General features: G+C 35.5%; 1 protein-coding gene across 1 annotated transcript; it reads left to right on the top strand.

The window, feature by feature from the left end:
- The first annotated feature begins 9,074 nt into the window (after positions 1 to 9,074).
- On the top strand, positions 9,075 to 10,027 carry LOC104225648 (ethylene-responsive transcription factor 2-like). The gene has a single exon (XM_009777493.2). It carries the CDS (start codon positions 9,193 to 9,195, stop codon positions 9,919 to 9,921), a length of 729 nt encoding a protein of 242 aa, XP_009775795.1. The 5' UTR covers positions 9,075 to 9,192; the 3' UTR covers positions 9,922 to 10,027.
- Positions 10,028 to 18,370: the final 8,343 nt, after the last annotated feature.

Below are 18,370 nucleotides of genomic sequence, written 5' to 3'. Positions count from 1 at the left end.
CTCTTTCAAGTGGTTCAAAAATAGCGTCCACGTCTCTTGGCTTTCATTGGCACAAATAGCAAAAGCTAGAGGAAATATCTGTCCATTAGCATCTACTGCCACGGCTATCAACAGTTTGATATCGTACTTTCCATAGACATGAGTGTCGTCTATGGATATTAAGGGCCGACAATGCGAAAACCCATCAATTGCTGGTTTAAACTCCCAGAAAACGTAATTGAACATATATTCTGGTTTACCTGGAATACGCTCAAGCTTCCATTCAACAACCGTCCCGGGGTTAAACTGCTGCAGTGCAGCCATGTACCTAGGGAGATCTGCAAATGAGTTATCCCAGTTATCATAGACTATTTCAAACGCTCTTTTCCGCCCGAGATATGCCTTTCTTTTAGTAATTGTATGGCCATGTTCCTGGTGGACTGCTGTAATGCACTCTTTGATTTTATACCTTATGGTTGCTTCGATGTGTGGAATAAGAACAAGAGAAATCAAGTCAATATCCAAGTTGAAATGATTCCCGTTGAATGTGTCCATTTCGCATGTGTGGGTGGGAATGTATTTACCCACTTTCCACAGACCTGTCTTCTTCTTCATCGCACGCAACATCCAATGACATGGCCAAAACCACCTGCGACAAACAACCTTGTATACAACCGGACTTGACTCCCATACCGTCATCTCACGACACTCTTTTACGTTGTGCATTTTACAAGCCCTGCTTAGGCGCGCTTTATCAGGAAAAAGCATGCCCTTTGCCAGCACCGTTGGTCTAGACTCATCCCACATTGTTGTCCGAATTTCATCAAAATCCCTTGTTAGAGCTTCCACATCCGGCATGTTTGGCAAGTTATCAAGGTAAGGAACCTCCCTTGAATGAAACGGCACTTGGGACTCATGCACTCTTCGTCTAGGGGGTGGAGCATACTCTCTCGTCAAATCAGGTCCTTCCTTCTCATCCTCCTCATCACCATCCTCACGATGAAAGGGTGTACCGTCTCCAGATTCATCAGCATTGTTGTCGTAATCACTGTTCTCTTCCTCACTGTGCATCTGCCAGATCCTAATTTAATACGTCGTCTTCGGGCAATTGAATGAGTATGTTTGCTTCAACTTGCTCGTTTTCACTATACAATCAAAAAATTAATAAGATGCTAAATTTACAAAATACTTTTCAAGTAGACGTATCACTTCACTTACAAGTCATAATGTGATGAAATTCTATGATGGACATTTTCATGTAGGTGATAGCTCCCGGATGGACCACTTTGATCCAACACACCAAAACTATGCTCGGGTTCATTATTTATAAAACTCATATCCGGCATATACCCCCTGTTAAATATATATGAGCGTTAATACAAATTGAATACAACAAAATTGTACATCGTACCACAAAGCAAAATTGAAGCTTACCACTCGTCTTGTGAATTATGTAAAGCAGGCGGGGATAAGTTTAAATCAAGAAAAACTCTTTCATCAGGAACATGTCCGGCAAAAACTCCTCCAGAATAGCCAGCCGATGATTGCGGGTTATCCGGAACATGTCCGGCCACCTCATTGTTTGGAACATCTTCGACCTTGACGTACATATCCAACATATTTATTACAAGATATTCCCGGTATTCATCTGGAGTCCTCAGAAAATCCCTCAAAGTTTCATCATCGTAGATGTTTAAATCCAAGTAAGAAGCAGCCCCATGCGGAGTGACGGAATACGGATATCTTCCAGTTACTTTAAGTATCACTGAACGTTTCCTCTTTCCTATTTTTTGGCATAACAACGATATCAATTATCGTACTCTAGTGTAAGTGGTAATTTAACATGACCCTGTGGAAATAAACTATACCTCACAAAGTTATTCTCCATCACAACCTCACCCCTCCCCCCCCAATATAATAAAACTCTTATTCTACGCTCTTCAGACATTGCGAAAAAAATGCTTCAGAGTTTAACAATAAGAAAATATTGAAGAGAACTAGAATTGTATGTGAACGATTTTTCCAAATACTCTGACCACTTTATATAGGAAATGGCTAGTCCGGGAGGTATATAGCGTTTTCTAAACACACGCTATACATTGAAATAATTGTGATTGTCAGTTGGTGGGGCCAAAATCAGAGGATATCGTTTTCTGTTTGTGCGCTATACATATAGCGTGTAACAACAAGACGCTATACTTAACGGCAGACGTTACCGTTAATATATAGCGTGTTGTTGTTGCACGCTATATATATAAATGTCGTTTTTTTTAATAGACTTATTTGTGTGTTTTGAGTCCAAACACACATTATTTAGGTTCCGGACTCGTCAAACTTACGTATTCCGACTAGTCCTTTTTTCAATAAATTGAAATTTTTATATAAATAGTAGTAGACTCCGAGTCAAAGGCGTATCAGCTTAATGACATTCCGTCAATTGAATCCATAATTTTTGATGTGGAACATAAATTTATATGCAAAAATTTACTAAAATTGTAATGAATAGTAGACATGAACCAATAATTTTATAAATACAATGAGTTCATGGTAAGAACATTAACGGTTGAACTCATAAAATTTAAATCCTGAATTCGCCTTGTAATATTACAACCCATAGAACCATTACGAACCCTAGAAATGCCATTAAGGGCATTCAAATTGCGAGTTTGGAGAACATTCTACAAACATTAAACATTTCCTCGACATATTCAAGAAATGCATATTTTGGTCGCTACCTAAAAATATCAAATTTATATATATATATATAAAAGCAAGAAGGCCCTAGCAAAATGTCGTACGGTTTTTTTATTCTTTAAAATATGTATTACACTCGACAAAACAGTCATTTGTAATTTTACTAATATTTAGGACTTTAATTGTTTCTCTAATATTTAGGACTTCAAAATTAACTAAATTTTATGTATTAAGTTTTTCCTTATTTTAATATATAACTATATTTGTAAAAGATTATATAACCATACTTGTGAATGAAGTCCACGTTTGTAGGGTTAGAATCTATAAAAAAAAAATTAAAAAGAAAAACTGCAAATTTAACATAGTTATCGTACAAGTTTTTGGGTTTCGAACATCTTGGTAGATTTAGGAATAATTTTTGTTAATAAAATTATTAGTATAATTCTAAAAATTTTAAGACATGTAAGGTATGTGTATTCTCATTAAATATTAAATAATTGAAGAAATTAAAATTTGAAGTCTAGGCAAATTTTCTATATTTCTCCCGTGGGGTTTTTCACCAAAAGAAAATTAAATAGATGAAAAAGGAAATAAACAAAAACTATGAAGAGAAAATTAAAACAAACAAAAAGAAGTAAAAGATAGATTAAAGAAGGGAATAATTAACAAATATTGCAAATTCACATTAGGGTAGTGTCGAACACTTTGTACTCCTTTTAGGTTTATGAGTCTTTCTTTTTAATAATTAAATATGAAAGGCTCGAATAAATTTAGCACTCTCTAATTTTGGTAATTATTGGTAAACTATCAAACATAAAATTTGTAATATCAAACATATTCAAGTGATCACGTAAAAATAAATGCACGTTTTATCGTTCAATCAAACGATATTTCTATGAATTTTTTTATGATGGAGCATATACTAGAACAAATTTAATAAATAATCACTAAAGTAGATCAATCTCTTAAACATGATCGACATAAAAATTTATTTTAGAACTTGCAAATTTGTGTACTTGTATTGCTTGTAGAAGTTTTTTTGGCATTAATACGAGAGGTACGCACAACATACGCACATTAAAAGTTAAATTATTATTTCTCTAATATTTTGGACTTCGAACTTAATTAAAGTTTATTTCCTTATTTAAATTATGTAGGAATTCTTAATATTTAGGAATATAAAATCAAAAAAGATCTTACTTATATAAATTCTTTTCTAGATTCAGCATCTCATGATTTTGTACAGATCAGCTATTACAAAATTGATGTTCAAATATAAGAAACTTTTATTTCATTGAAAAGATAATTAAAAATTTAAAAACATAACTAATTAAATCATATATTAAGACTTTTGATTCGTAGTTGTCCGAAAAAGTAGTATATTTTGAATGGTTGGGAAGCGGTCTCACGTTTTTTTTTTTTTTTTTATTTTAGAAATGATTAGGAAAAAAATTTATTTCCAACTTTTTGTCTCTTAATTTTTATTTTGTTAGAGTAAATCTATCATTTTAGACGATATTAGATAGTAATAAATTTAATGTAAACATATGATATATACTACATATCAATTAGTTATATTGTCTATCTAATTATGAATTTGACTCTTTATTTTTAATCGGGCAGAAATTAATAAATATTCTACTTGGGTTGGAAAACAAGTCTAAAATAAACCTCCTTTGATGTAGCTTAATTTATTTTATAAATTCAAAGTAATTTTTTCTTCAATACCTAATATTTAGCATTTTTTTTTACAAAGTCTAGATACATATTTAAAAACAACTCTTTTAATTATCTCAAATATATATTTCGAATATTATTTATGTCGATTTTAAAACAATATGTCTTCATTAATCAGGGTACACACACAACATGCGTACTCTAAAACTAATATATATATATATATATATATAAATAACACTTTAGCTTGCAAATGTAATTAATTTTTACCCTCCGGTCAATTTTATTGGAAACCAGAAATACTATACATATATAAAAATAAAAAGTTCAAAGCTTAAAGTGCCTCAAACATTGCGGCCAAATGCACGTTTTGGGCATTTTTGGCAAGTAGACTCTGTCTTCGTATTCTTTCCGTATTATGGTTTTCTTTCATATTTAAGAGTTAAAAATCTGAGTCAAAGCGTAGAACAATCAGAATTTGGGGTGCATTGTTGTATTGTATGTGCCAATCGTCCTACCAGACGGTTGTTCCACGACAAAGTAAAAATATTCACAGAGTCTCATTTGGACAAGCATATTCAATTATTAAAAATATATTCTCACAAAAACAAAAAACAAAAAAGATAGGTGCATTTCAAAATGGGTAGAAAAAATTTAATAAAGTAGTTGTAATTGTTAATTCATCTATACCCGGTTAAAGAGGAAAACACAATGATGTCCAAATGATATGTATAGTAGATATAATATTTTAATGTTGTAGGTCAAGTTTTGGAAAAAACTTCGTACAGTTTTTATTATTAATCAATATAGGAAATGATAGAATTTTTTATAAAAGTATACTGCCAATTCGCCATCGCCTTATAATTATCTTATATGTTTGTGTATCTGGAGGTTTAGTTGATGTAAGATGGTGTTGATTATTTTGGTTTGGTCTAAGTTAAGATTCATATGTTTCACTTGCAATGTGGTAACATACGTCTAAGTCAAAAGCAAACTATGGTTTGGTTTAATTTGGTTTGGTGTTAGAGAAAAAAACCTGATCATATTTGGTTTAGTTTGGTTTTAACTAAAGAAAGTCAAACCGAAATCAAACCAATCCGACATTACATATATAGAAATTTTAGATATATTTAATTTATAAATATACTTATTGTGATGTAATTTATAAATATTTTTTAAACTTTTTCATAATTTTATCTTTTAAGGTATTATTTTAAGGTTGGACTTAGAACTTTTGAATGTTCCAATAAGTTTTATAGCTATTAATATTAGTAACTTAAATAATGCTAACAAAAGCCCAAACCAAAATCAAATCAATATTAATGCTAATAAAAGACATTCAATTCAATACTACGAACGACAATGTATTAAATATTTACTTTTTGTTTTGCAATAATTTAGATAAAAAATGCATAATCTCTTTTTATTTTTTCTTTAGCGCTTAGTAATGTAATTAATACTCCCTTATTAGTCTACTTATTTTAGCATGACTTAGTACTTTCAAATTATGTTCATTTTTATTATAGCTTTTTAATTAGCAATATTTATATTACATAATTTTATTGTCTTTATTGTTGAATATTTTAGGATAATGCTACGACACATATCATATTTTGTATTATTTTCTTGAAAATATTTTATATAGTTGTATCTTACTAGGATTAAAGAAATATTTTGAGCACAAGTGATATGTTTTGTGCTACAAATATTTTACCGGAAAAAAAATCCGAAAAAATCAGAAAAACCCGAAAACACTAGAAAACCCGAGTTTTATTGGTTTGGTTTGGTCTTTAGATTTAATAACCCGACACAATTAGTTTGGTTTGGTAATTGCAAAATCCGAACCAACCCGACCCATGTACACCCGTAATTTTAACATTCGGATTGATCAATAGAAATAAAAATTGAACATTCATGATTCATCCGTCCTGTGTTATGACTTAGAGACGGAGCTAGCATGTTAGGTGCGGGTTCGATAAAATCCAGTTATATATACGTAAATATTATATTTGTACTAGGCAATTCATTAAATATATAAATATTTAATGAAGAACATCATAATTAAGACATGAGTCATGTGACAAATTCAGAACTTATAAATTTCAAATCCTGACTCCGCTGATACATAACTTGTCGGCTCGATATATGGGTAATACATGTTCCTATTACGTAAAAGGACATATCAAGATCAAAAAGATTTTTGGTTCAAAAGATCGAAAACCCATTGTTGCAAATGTAAAATAAAATTAATAAAAAGTGTTTCAAAAATTTACTTAAAAGCAAAAGCTTGGTTTCACATGTTCACGCCCAGAATAACGCCATAGCCATCGTTGATGCTGACATAGAATCAGTCGACGGTTAAGACAAAATTCTGATAGAAACTTGGAAATGTATAAGAACAAATAAATGTGGGAGACATGGACAAAAGAGACCCACTAGGCTAAAGTATATACTCCTACTTAAATAGCAACCTTACACATACTTAATTATATAGCAAGTGCCAAGTGGTATATTCCTGTGTTTTAACCAAGAAAAAATAATGCCCGATAATGTATTCAATTTGTCTAAAAACAATGAACCATGTAAGTGTCCAAACATTTTGGCTCTCTTGACATGGAAATTAAAAGGGAGAATATTAATTACAAGGCAAGTTGTTATTGCTTGGCTTGGAACTTACAAGTGTAACTTCCTATTTACTTTCAATGGTATACTACTAACCTACAAGATAAAAAAAAGTAGAAAATTTTACTTACTTTTCGTGTTTCACATTTTCTTGTGCAAGAGAAATATCTTACTTAATCTGCAGACAAATCAAACAAGGCACTGACCTTTATGCAAGGTAGAAAAATTGAGATTGATATTTTAAGATGAACTACTAGCCTGCAAAGTAGGATGGTTTAGATTTAACGGATGAGTCTGATAGTAAGTAACTTGATGAAATACAATTCTCATTTTCAATATCATATTTCTTGTTGTCACGTCAAATTATTCTGAATTTAATTAGCTAGCGTTTGATCATAGATTCCCCAATTTATTTTGAAAAATCTGATTTGGGTGAAGTTTGGTTTGAAGATGAAAATGTGTTTGGACATACGTTTTCAAAGCATATTTTCCAATTTTATTTTGGAAAAACATGTATATAATTTCCAAGTTTTGGGATTTTTGCCCAAAATCAGCAATTGGGGTGATTTTGGGGTTTGGAATTTTGCCAAAACGTGGGCAAAAATTTATGGCCAAACATGAGTTTGCCAAATAAATCTCAAATTTATTTTGGCAAAACTCATGACCAAACGGGTCCTTAGTTAGAGACACTCTTGTTATATTTCAAAATAAAAAATTTAGACCACACACTCTTGTGCATTAGGGTAAGCTGTCTACATCATACCCCTTGAAATGCGATCCTTCTCCGGATCTTGCATGAACACAAAATACTTTGTGCACCTTACTGTTTTTTCTGAAGGAGATAATGCAAACTATTCTATAAAGAAATTTTATCATATGGAAAGTTTTAAGTGCCTTATGTTTAAGACAAACTATATTTTACCACCAAGGATGTGGGGATGGATGACATCTCTATCCTTAAATGTATATTTAAAGTTCGAATATGGAAATAAAGAACTTTAGATAGTGAACTTTTCCCCTTTGTGAGCCTTATGCAGCTCTCAACCAAAAACAAAAGAAAAATATTTGTACTTAAATCATATATGTAAGAATTTTTACTCTATAGTACCCCTATTGTTTAAAACAACTTATTATAATCATAGTATCCAAATGCGTAATCTAATAATCAATAAAGTGAGCTGAGAATCATAATATCTCATATTCAAATTCGACGAATAGTTGCTGGATAATTTCTTCCAATCTATTGCACACCCTTTCGATTGCCTATTGCCCAACCCCTACAAAGCTACAAATACAAAAGAAATGTTGCAAAAGAAGAATTTGGTGGAAGTCATGGTCCAGATGTCTACTGCGATAGCGAAGTGCGGGAAAAAGCAGCTCACGCAATTTTTTAACTTTTTAACTCACGAAAAAGCAGCTCATGACACTAGTTGTACAACTGATACACTAGTTGTATGATGGTCTTCTATATATTACAATTTTGTGAACCCAAAAATGTAAGATTGGGATTCACAAATATGTGAGACAAAAAGGGGTCTCACACAACTAATGTCAGTTGTGTGAGGCGTACAATAAAACTTCTTGCAGCTCACGAACAGAAAACAACAAATTCATTTCAGACGTCAATACCCCTATGATTTTATCTTATTCTTTTTACTTTTCTTTATGTGTTAAATCTTTAGTAACCCAACAACAACAACAACCCAGTATAATTTCACTAGTGGAGTCTGTGGAGGATAATGTGTACGCAGATCTTACTCCTACCCTGGGATAGAAAGACTATTTCCGATAGAGCCTCGACATCCTTTTCTCCGAGAATTCCCCAGCTTGCTCTTGGGGTCATTCAATTAGTAAATCTGACTCAAACTTACTAAATCTTTAGTAACCCAATTTTCCAAATTCCAAATACACCACGTGATTGAAAACCTCTCTCCCTCTAATAACTTACTAGAATTTTTCTCTATTTAGAAGGTTCAAGGAAGCTCAAAATCCCCTAGAAAAAAATCTAACAATTTTTCAATAAACAATTTTTAAATCATCTAACCACGTTCCTCTCCCACCCGTGCATGCATCATTTCTCATATAAATACCCCATCTCCCCATTCAACAAGAAAGCTCACAACTTTCTCTGCTCTCTCTGTTTTTTCTACTACTAATAATTCATTCTCAACCACACAAAATTTACAAACTCACAACCAATATTCAAGAAAATTATTAAAGATGTATGGGAATTGTGAAGTAGAAAATGATTTTGCAATTCTTGAATCAATTAGGCTTCACTTACTTGAAGACTGGGAAGCTCCATTAACGAGCTCCGACAACTCAACAGCCTCTGATTTAAGCCGAAGCAATAGCATTGAGTCCAACATGTTTCCTAATTGCTTGCCCAATGAATATAATTATACAGCTGATATGTTTTTTAACGATATCTTTAATGAAGGCATTGTTGGCTATGGATTTGAGCCAGCTTCTGAATTTACACTCCCCAGTATCAAATTGGAGCCAGAAATGACTGTACAATCACCTGAAATATGGAATTTACCGGAGTTTGTGGCGCCGCCGGAGACGGCGGCGGAGGTGAAACTGGAACCACCGGCGCCGCAAAAGGCAAAGCATTATAGGGGAGTGAGAGTGAGGCCGTGGGGGAAGTTTGCAGCGGAAATTAGGGATCCGGCAAAGAATGGGGCAAGGGTGTGGCTGGGTACGTATGAGACGGCGGAGGACGCAGCGTTTGCTTATGACAAGGCGGCGTTTCGCATGCGGGGGTCACGTGCATTGCTTAATTTCCCGTTAAGGATTAATTCTGGTGAGCCTGATCCCATTAGAGTTGGTTCTAAAAGGTCATCAATGTCGCCGGAGTATTCTTCTTCATCATCGTCGTCGTCGTCGTCGCCGCCGATGAAGAGGAGGAAGAAGGTTGCTCAAGAGACGGAGCTACCGGTGCTATAGGTCCGAAGTGGGTCCTGTATAGTAATAAATAATTTAAAAAAAAAAAGAATTATCCGAGGGATTTGTGTCTTTTTTGGCTGAAGTAATGGATTTGTTCCTTCTTTAATTCTTTGGCTGTGGTTGAATAATTCATATATGGAAATTAACGATAATCTAAGCCAATTACCCAGAAAAAATTATATTGTGTACTGAGGAAAGGAAAAAAAGAGCCAAACTTATTACGTCTAAGTAATCGAATGTACATATTTGTTTCCTTAAATAATATTCCTCATTTTGATACTGTAAAATTTAGTTTTCAGTATGAAATACTAAATTAGCAATATATTCTCTTATCATAATTAATACAACACAAATGCATATATTAGAAACCAATTATTGTGTTACTAATATTATACTATTTTTCATAAGTGATAAAATGCGAAATAACAATTAAACGATCTTGACAATTTAGGGTTGTTCATTCGGATCGAACATTGTGAGCACGTGATTTTTGCCCAAAGCAAATTATTCCCAGAAATTCAAACAAAATAATTTCTTTATTATTTTATAATTTTTGTGAATTTTGGTGTCATTTTCTGCTAATTGTTGCATTTATATGTGCATTTTAATTCATATGAAAAATACAAAATATGCATTTGCATTTAGGATTTAATTTCATATTTTAGTATTAATTAGGGGTTAATTTGTTTTAGAATAAAATATGAAGAAAATAACAAAAATAGTTCACTTTTGCATTTTTAATTGTTTAATTGTGAATTCGTCCCGAAATAGTTTTAAAATAATTTTAGAAATCAATTAGTGAGATATATTAGGACTTTATTTTAATTGTTGCAATTTTATAAAATCAGAAAAATACAAAATATACAAAAAAAAAATAGATAAAAGAAACAAATGAAAAGGAAAAAGAAAACAAAAAGAAATAGAGAAAGGGCTGCCCATGATTTGGGCCATGCCCAACGTTTTTGTTTCTTTCCCCGACCCAGGCCCAAGCCCCCACCCGGTCCAAACGACCCATCACCAGAGACGCCCAAACGACGTCGTTTCATAGCAAATCAATCTCAGCCCTTCATTCTCCATAATCCAACGGCTGTGGTGCTTTCTTATTAACTTGATAAATATGTCCGAAATATTCCCAAACCCTAAAACATAACTCACCTTTCTCGCACCCCCTGTTACCTCGCCGGAACCCCACCGCCGGTGAACACCACTTATGCCATCGACCACCAAAATAACACCACGAGACCTCCTCTTCTCCCTCGTCATGAATCCACCACTCGTTTCCTTCAAATCCAGCCCTAGCTCGTCGAATCTTCGATCAAAGATTCTCCGGCCAAAACCCAAAGTAACCAATCACCATCAAATTAACACCATGTGACTGCCTGGGCCTCCTCTACCCAACCCCCATAGCCCTATCTCTCGAATCTACCTGGAACAGCTCGAATACCAAATTGAAGGTTTCCGACCAAAACCCTAATGCAAAGTCTCCATGATTTCGGACCCTAACAACCCTAACCAGGTGTTTTCTTATGAAAACACGTGGTTAGGGATATTACGGGTCAGAAATTTCGGGGGATTTGGAGAAACAACCACTGGCCGAAGCTCTTTGTTGTCAGTGAGTTCTTGTTGGTATTTTCTTTTATTTTCAATTTCTTTTTCCTTTTCTGATTCTCTGCATGTGTGAGCTCCATGGTTAATGTCTAGTTTAAGTTGCGTTTTAATTTTTGTCAATATTGTTCTAATCTTGTGTCCTGATTTGATTAAGTCTAGTTGTTTGTTTGATTTAATATGTTCCAATTCCTGATCTTAGTTTGATTTTTAGTTAAGCCGTTGATAATTTGTTAATTAGTTTTACTAAGTTTTGCTTGAATTAATTTCTGGTGTTCCTTTAGTTTAGGTTAATTACTAGTTAGTTCAGTTTCAGTTTAATTAGTCGTCGTTTGGTAGTTAGTTTGGTCATTAATTCTGAGTTCAATCGATAGATTCAACAAGAGTTTAAATTGGGGTATATTCAGAGTTTAAGAAACTGTCTTGGTTATAGCTATAGTTTTAGCTTAAGTTCAGGGTAGTTTAGATATTTAGGATTGGGCAGCACATGGTAGTTGAAACTAGAATCTTCTAGGGCCTTCTAGAGTGGTACTTTAGCGTAGATTTCAATAATTTTAGTGGGATTACTTGGGTAACAAGTTAGAAAATAAGGGACTAATTGAATAAATAGATAAGGGATTGATTTGTAAACAAAAATAAGAGTTGCCCTCAGCTCTGCCTATAAAAGGCATGCCTAAATGCCTTAATACGGGAGGTTTTTTTGGGAGCCCCAATATTCCAAAAAAAAAAACTCTCCCAGTCCAGATCTGAAACTAAAACTTCAGATTCAAATTTTCTTCTAAGTTCTTAGTGTCAAAAGAAAAAAAATGCAGTAAAAAAAAGTCATCAGTAAAAGTACTGTTACATTGAGCTTTTGGCTCAATCTCGAAATTTCAATAGTTGCTCTTGATCTCATAGCTTGATTCTAATGTGTTGAAGTTCTTCTGAGGTCTATTAGTTCAATTTGGGTTAATTCAAGCTCAATTTTGATTTATTTGGGTGCATTCAGTTGATTTGTGGTCGATATCTCATTTTAATCTGGTTTCGAGTTCATTCTGGGCTGTGATCTCATTTTCTGGGCTGTGCATTTGTGTTTGGTTGATCATCGATTGGTTTGCTGCGTTTGAATTGCTGCTGACTGACCATTCCTCTGATCCATTTCATAAAACAGGTACCCGTCAAGCCTTTGATGTAGCATTTCTCGTTGAAAGTGAAATAAAAATGAAGATCTATCACTGTTTTGGCTCTACCATCGTGATAGTTTAATTTTACATTAGATATCTTTGGCTTTGAGCTGTTTGAATACTGTAATTAATACTTAAAGTGTGAATGGACTGAAACTGTGCTCTATGAGCTATACTGTCATCTGATATGTTTTGAATGTATGAGAGCTTTTGATTTCGAGCATTAGTTGCATTTAGTGTTATGTTAGGATAATGTAATAGTCAGGTTAATTGGTTTAACAGTTTGTTTCTGGAGTTTATTTGAAAGTAATGAAATGGACCTCTAGTAGCTGCATGCTTTCAATCTGTAATCAAAAAGAGTTGTGCAAATTTTGTCCTAGTCGTGCTAAATTTCCCGGGAAAGGGATATAGTTACCTTTGAGTATTTCATGTCGTTACCATGCTTATAAGTAGGAAGTAAACAAGAAAGCCTGATTCTGTTCGTAAAAATTGTTGTAAATTTCAATTAGAACTGGAGTTGTAGAATTCACACATTACTTGCAATAAGTGGTTTGAGTAACCAACTGTGGTTTGTAGTAAGAAGTCCAGCATTAGCTGAGCAAATTAATAGGCCTGCCGGCTCAGAGGATTCGATCCCTCAGCTCTCTTCCCACACGGCCTGGCTAGCTGTGAGTTTGGGCTGATCTCAGGCCCAATCCGGGTTATTGGAGTTTCCGCTTGGGACGCTCGGCATGGGCTGTCTGGGTCCAATGCCCAAGGGGCGATTAGTTTGGTGATACATAATTGATGGGCTTTGGTTTTGCTAAATAATGACTAATTAGGACTCTTTTCTTTATTTCTTTAGAGACAAAAATAAATAGAAAAATCATAGTCACTTCAGGGTTGACCTTTAAATAAAATGAGATGAGCCTCGCCGAATAAAACCACAAATTGCGGGGCCCTCAGTAGATATTGTATTAACTTTAGACTTCAGGATGGGCCGTTTAGCGAATTTCACGGCCTTCCTCAAAATAATATTACGTTAGACTCTTTAAGCACGATTTTAATAAAATTACCTTCTTAAACTCGGGTGCGCATTGATGCGACCCAAGTCCAAATCTCAACGGAGTCAAAATGTGTTAACAACCACGGGTGCATTGATTGCGACGTGGTTCGAGACGCATTTTCGCGGCGTTGCAATTATTTTAAAATAATGATAAAAGCAGTTTGTAAATAAAAGGCACATAAGCTAGCATGTATTAAAATCAGATAAAAACAAATACAACAGTTAAGTGACCATGCTAGAACCACGGAGCCCGAGAGTGCCTAACACCTTCTCCCGGGTTAACAGAATTCCTTACTCGGATTTCTGGTTCGCGGACTGTTAATAGAGTCATATTTTTCCTCGGTTCGGGATACAACCGGTGACTTGGGACACCGTAATCTCCCAAGTGGCGACTCTGAATAATAATAATAATAAATTCCGTTCTGATTGTCCTTTAATTGGAAAAACTCTTTTATGCCCTTACGGGGTGTAGGTGAAAAAGGAGGTGTGACAGCTCTGGGGACTCTGCTGGGGACTGAACCTAGAATCTCTGGTTTAGGGTTCAAAATTCGAGCTTAGATAAATTGTTGTATTTGGGTATATCTGATTTTCCTACATGTTTTGTGCTGAATATGCTAAATGCTACCGCTTTGATATCATCTGAATTGTATATCAACTGTGCCGACACCCTTCTCTCTTCACCTCCGGGGATGTGCTTACTGGTTGAGACTCCCTATTCTGTTAGTGTCATACCCTGAAATAAAAAAGAGGCTCAAATAAGTTGCAAAGCCGGACGATCTCGCGGGTCCCCGGTACGCTGCCTCCTCCTCGACTCGAGTTGTCCGCTCGAATGCACTGTTTAGAACACATACCCAGATTTTGAACCTAGAATAACTTGACTTCATGCCGGATCCCTAGTAGGAGCGCTTAATTGCATCATGCTGCATTTGACTTAGGGGACTCAACACAGGGGTTGGGTCCGTCTAGGGCTAGCAACCTGAAATGAAAAGACCATCCTGATGCATCCGATTTGTTCTGTACATATATTTGTTTCGAACCAGCATGTTGACCGGCTTTTGAATCTCGGGAATGTTGGAAAATTGCGAAAAAGAGGAAAAAAGAAAAGAGAGAGATAACAGTTAGGGGGTTAATTGATTATTTTAGAAAAAAGAATGACCAAATACTGTCGAAACTCTGCCGAAATTTTGAGAAAAAGAAAAAGAAAAATGCTTTATTTTTAATAGTCTGTTTTACTAAAAGCAAAAGAAAAATAGAAAAAGAGTCTTTTATTGAAAAGGGAAAAGGAAAAAGGTTTTTATTTTAGTTTGGGAAAAATAGGTTGTTTATTGTTTGTCGAAAATGAAAAAGAAAAAAAAAGAGTCGTTATTTTGTCCTGTTTTCAAAAAAAATAGAAAGGGAAAAATAGTTTGTCTTGCAATGGAAAATGAAAAAAGGGTCTTGTTTTCAAAATATAGTTAGTTTCTCAGCCCGAACTACGCAGGTTTGATTCTCACAGGGCGTGAGATACGTAGGCAACCCTCATCGGGTCCAACCTCCCCTTTGCAAAAATAACCAAAAAAAATAAATATATCAAATTTTTAATCTTCATCGTAAATAAGTTAGGTGATGCTGTTTTTGTCAAAAAATAGCCGAATGTTCCCGAAAGGGACGCGGAAAGGCTGACTTTGCAAAGACGGCCACCTTTGGTCAATTTTGATTTTTGACCAGTTGACTCTCACAGCCTTAAAATCTTCGTCCTTGGGAGTGCTGAAAGGCCGTGTTCGAAAACCGAGTCTTTCAATTTTAAATTTGGAAAAGGAAATAGTTAATTTTGTTTTGAGTCAAATGAAAGTTTTGTTTTTGCTTAAATCACTTTAATAAATGTGCAGGATGAACATGATGCAAAACAAACCTTTCTCAATAATGACTAAAATCCATTTCGAGTTGCGGCTATGGTGGAACGATTTAGGCAAAGAAGGACAAGACGAAGTCAAGAAATATCTGAAAGGTCTTACAGGTTTATTGGAAATCAAGCCTCGGGGTGATATTATAAGAGCGTTGGTCACTCGTTGGGACCCGGCGTACAATGTCTTCCACTTCTCAGATTTTGAGCTCACCCCAACTCTGGAGGAAATCGCCGGGTACATCGGAAATGCTGAGGTTCCATTAAGAGGAAAATATCTGGTTGCTCTAAGAGCCATCACGGTGCATCGGTTTTTAGACTCATTAAAGATACCCAGGACAGTCCATAATCCAGATTTGGCAAAAGGCTTCTGCACTCTGCGCTTCATATACGACAGGTACGGCCACGTGGGAGGGTTTAACAAGACGGACATCAAGCTATGCAGTAAAAATAACCGTCAAAAATGGGATGAGCATAGACGGGTGGCTTTCATGATAACCTTTTTGGGCCTCTTGGTGTTCCCAAGGAAAGATGAGAATATTGATATAAAAGTAGTCGGGGTCGTCAGTACCTTGCTTACTCAAGATGAAAGCACTCTTGCGCCTATGATCGTGTCTGACATTTTCCGAGCTCTCATTGCCTGCAAAACTGGAGGCAACTTTTTTGAGGGGTGTAACTTGTTGCTACAAATGTGGATGACCGAGCATCTATGCCACCGTTCCCAGCTCTTGAGTTATGGTTCGTCTGATAAAATATGTATAGCAGAGTTTTACACAAGGATTGACGGGGTTAGTCTGCCTGAATGAGTAACAACATGGATATCATACTTTCGTACACTCACGGACAGTCAGATATAGTAGACGTTGGGATGGTTGCATGTTGAAGAAAGCATATACATGCCAGCAGCTAGGTCGCATTTTCTTTTGATGGGACTTAAGAGCATCCAGCCTTATGCTCCATGTCGGGTTCTGAGACAACTCGGGAGATGACAAACAGTGCCACGGGAGGAAGATCTTAGTGCTCAAGTAATTGAGATTAGCCATGGGCTAATTTCCCGAAACAAAAATCCGCGAGATTTGGAATGAATGTCAATATCTACAAGCAGATAATTGTGTGCAGGATCAGGCCAAAGGAGAAATGTCGCCAGAATACCTCGCATGGTATAGAAGAGAACTTGAGCATCAGAGGCCAGCTAAAAGACCCCACATCCAGGATTTCACTGAATCATCACAAGAGCAATGAGGTTGGCTAGCAAAAGAAGAAGGCTATCAGGCTGAAATCAGCAAGCTGAAACAACAGATTGGAGCTCTGAAATTTGAGAACAGTGTGCAAGTTGCTGCTGATCAGGAAAATAACAGGTTGGCCCAAGAAAACGAGGCGCTTAGGGCCCAAATCCAGCAAATGAGGATAGCTGCCAATAACCAGCAAAGGAGCCGGTCGGACGAGCGGTTGATAAAAGGGCTGAAAAAGGAAATTAGTGAGTGCTGGGATGAGCTGAAAAAGTCTGAAGGCACCATAGCGGAACTTCGGGCACAGTAGGTAAAAAGAACAGAAGAACGCACCCATTACATGCAACAATTAAAGAAGGATTATGAAAAGACCATTGCTAGTCTGAAAAGGAAAGTGGTCACCCTTGAGGATAAAGTAGCTAAGCAAGCTAAAGCTTTTGAGACTAAAAGTGGACACTGCTATGATTTACTGGCCCGAATGAAAGTAGAAATACAGCAGCTGCAGGATCAGCATCTTCAGGATCTCATGTGTTGGAGGCTCACAATAATCAAGTAAGGTGATTGCTTATAGAAAAGGGTCGAACAAGAGACAGGATTGAGACCATTTCCCACGCCATCCTCAGGAGATGTTGGGCATGTGAAGACATGACTCGCACTACCTTCTTTTCGGCAGTAATGATTTATGTCAAGTGAACCATGTATGAACTGGAGCAACTTGAAAGGGATCTGGAACCTTAGCCCGCGGCGAGGCCGAACGATGCCCCGCGGGCACCCACTTTGGAAGCACTAATGTATTCATAGATCGAGTCTGTATTTTCCATTCTAGAGTTTGTTGTTTGTCAGTCTGTTTTCTTTTTACGGCCAAGTATGCTAGTATGTTCGGAGTTTGTATTTGAGTTTAGTTGGAGTCTGTTATTTTCCATTTCAAATTTTTTAGTTTGTAATAGAATGTTGTGGTAATGAAAATCTGAAAATCCCCAAAATTTATTCCTTTTGGCACTTATTTTCACGAACTACGCCTGGTCTGATTCGTGCGGGGTCACGATACGTAGGAAATCTCCGTAGAATTCGACTGTAACCAAGTAAAGAAAAGAAAACAAAGAAAGGGAAAGAAGAAAGGGAAAGGCGGAGAGACGAGGAAAAAATGAATGAAAATAAGAGAAGAGAGAAAAGAAAACAAAAGAGCGGGAAAAAAAAGAAAGGAATAGAATAAAGGATGAAGAAAAGGAAAAAAAGAAAAGAGGAGAAAAAGAGAGAAAAGAAAGAGATAAGAAAACAAAAGAAAAGAGAAAGCTTACAGTTGGAACTAAGGAAATGTCGGGATGACGCATGCGGTCGAACAAATGCATAATAGAAATGGTTAACTGTATAGGTGCATTCATGCCCAATGTGCGGTTATCCAATCTGTTAAAGCCTAATCGCTAACGAAATTGTTGTCTAAATGTGTGAGTCCAGGTAGGTGGTTAGTTGTTTGGCATTCTGGCAACTCATCCATACAACACCCGGTCTAAGAATAAAGTGAACA

Source organism: Nicotiana sylvestris, chromosome 8 (assembly GCF_000393655.2).
Source record: "Nicotiana sylvestris chromosome 8, ASM39365v2, whole genome shotgun sequence".
In the NCBI taxonomy this organism is placed as follows: domain Eukaryota; kingdom Viridiplantae; phylum Streptophyta; class Magnoliopsida; order Solanales; family Solanaceae; genus Nicotiana; species Nicotiana sylvestris.
Note: the sequence above shows the minus strand (reverse complement) of the source record. Positions and strands in the feature narration are given on the sequence as shown.

Bases quoted from the DNA above. Each gene is read 5' to 3' on its own strand.
- LOC104225648 (XM_009777493.2), top strand. From the start codon at position 9,193: ATGTATGGGAATTGTGAAGTAGAAAATGATTTTGCAATTCTTGAATCA.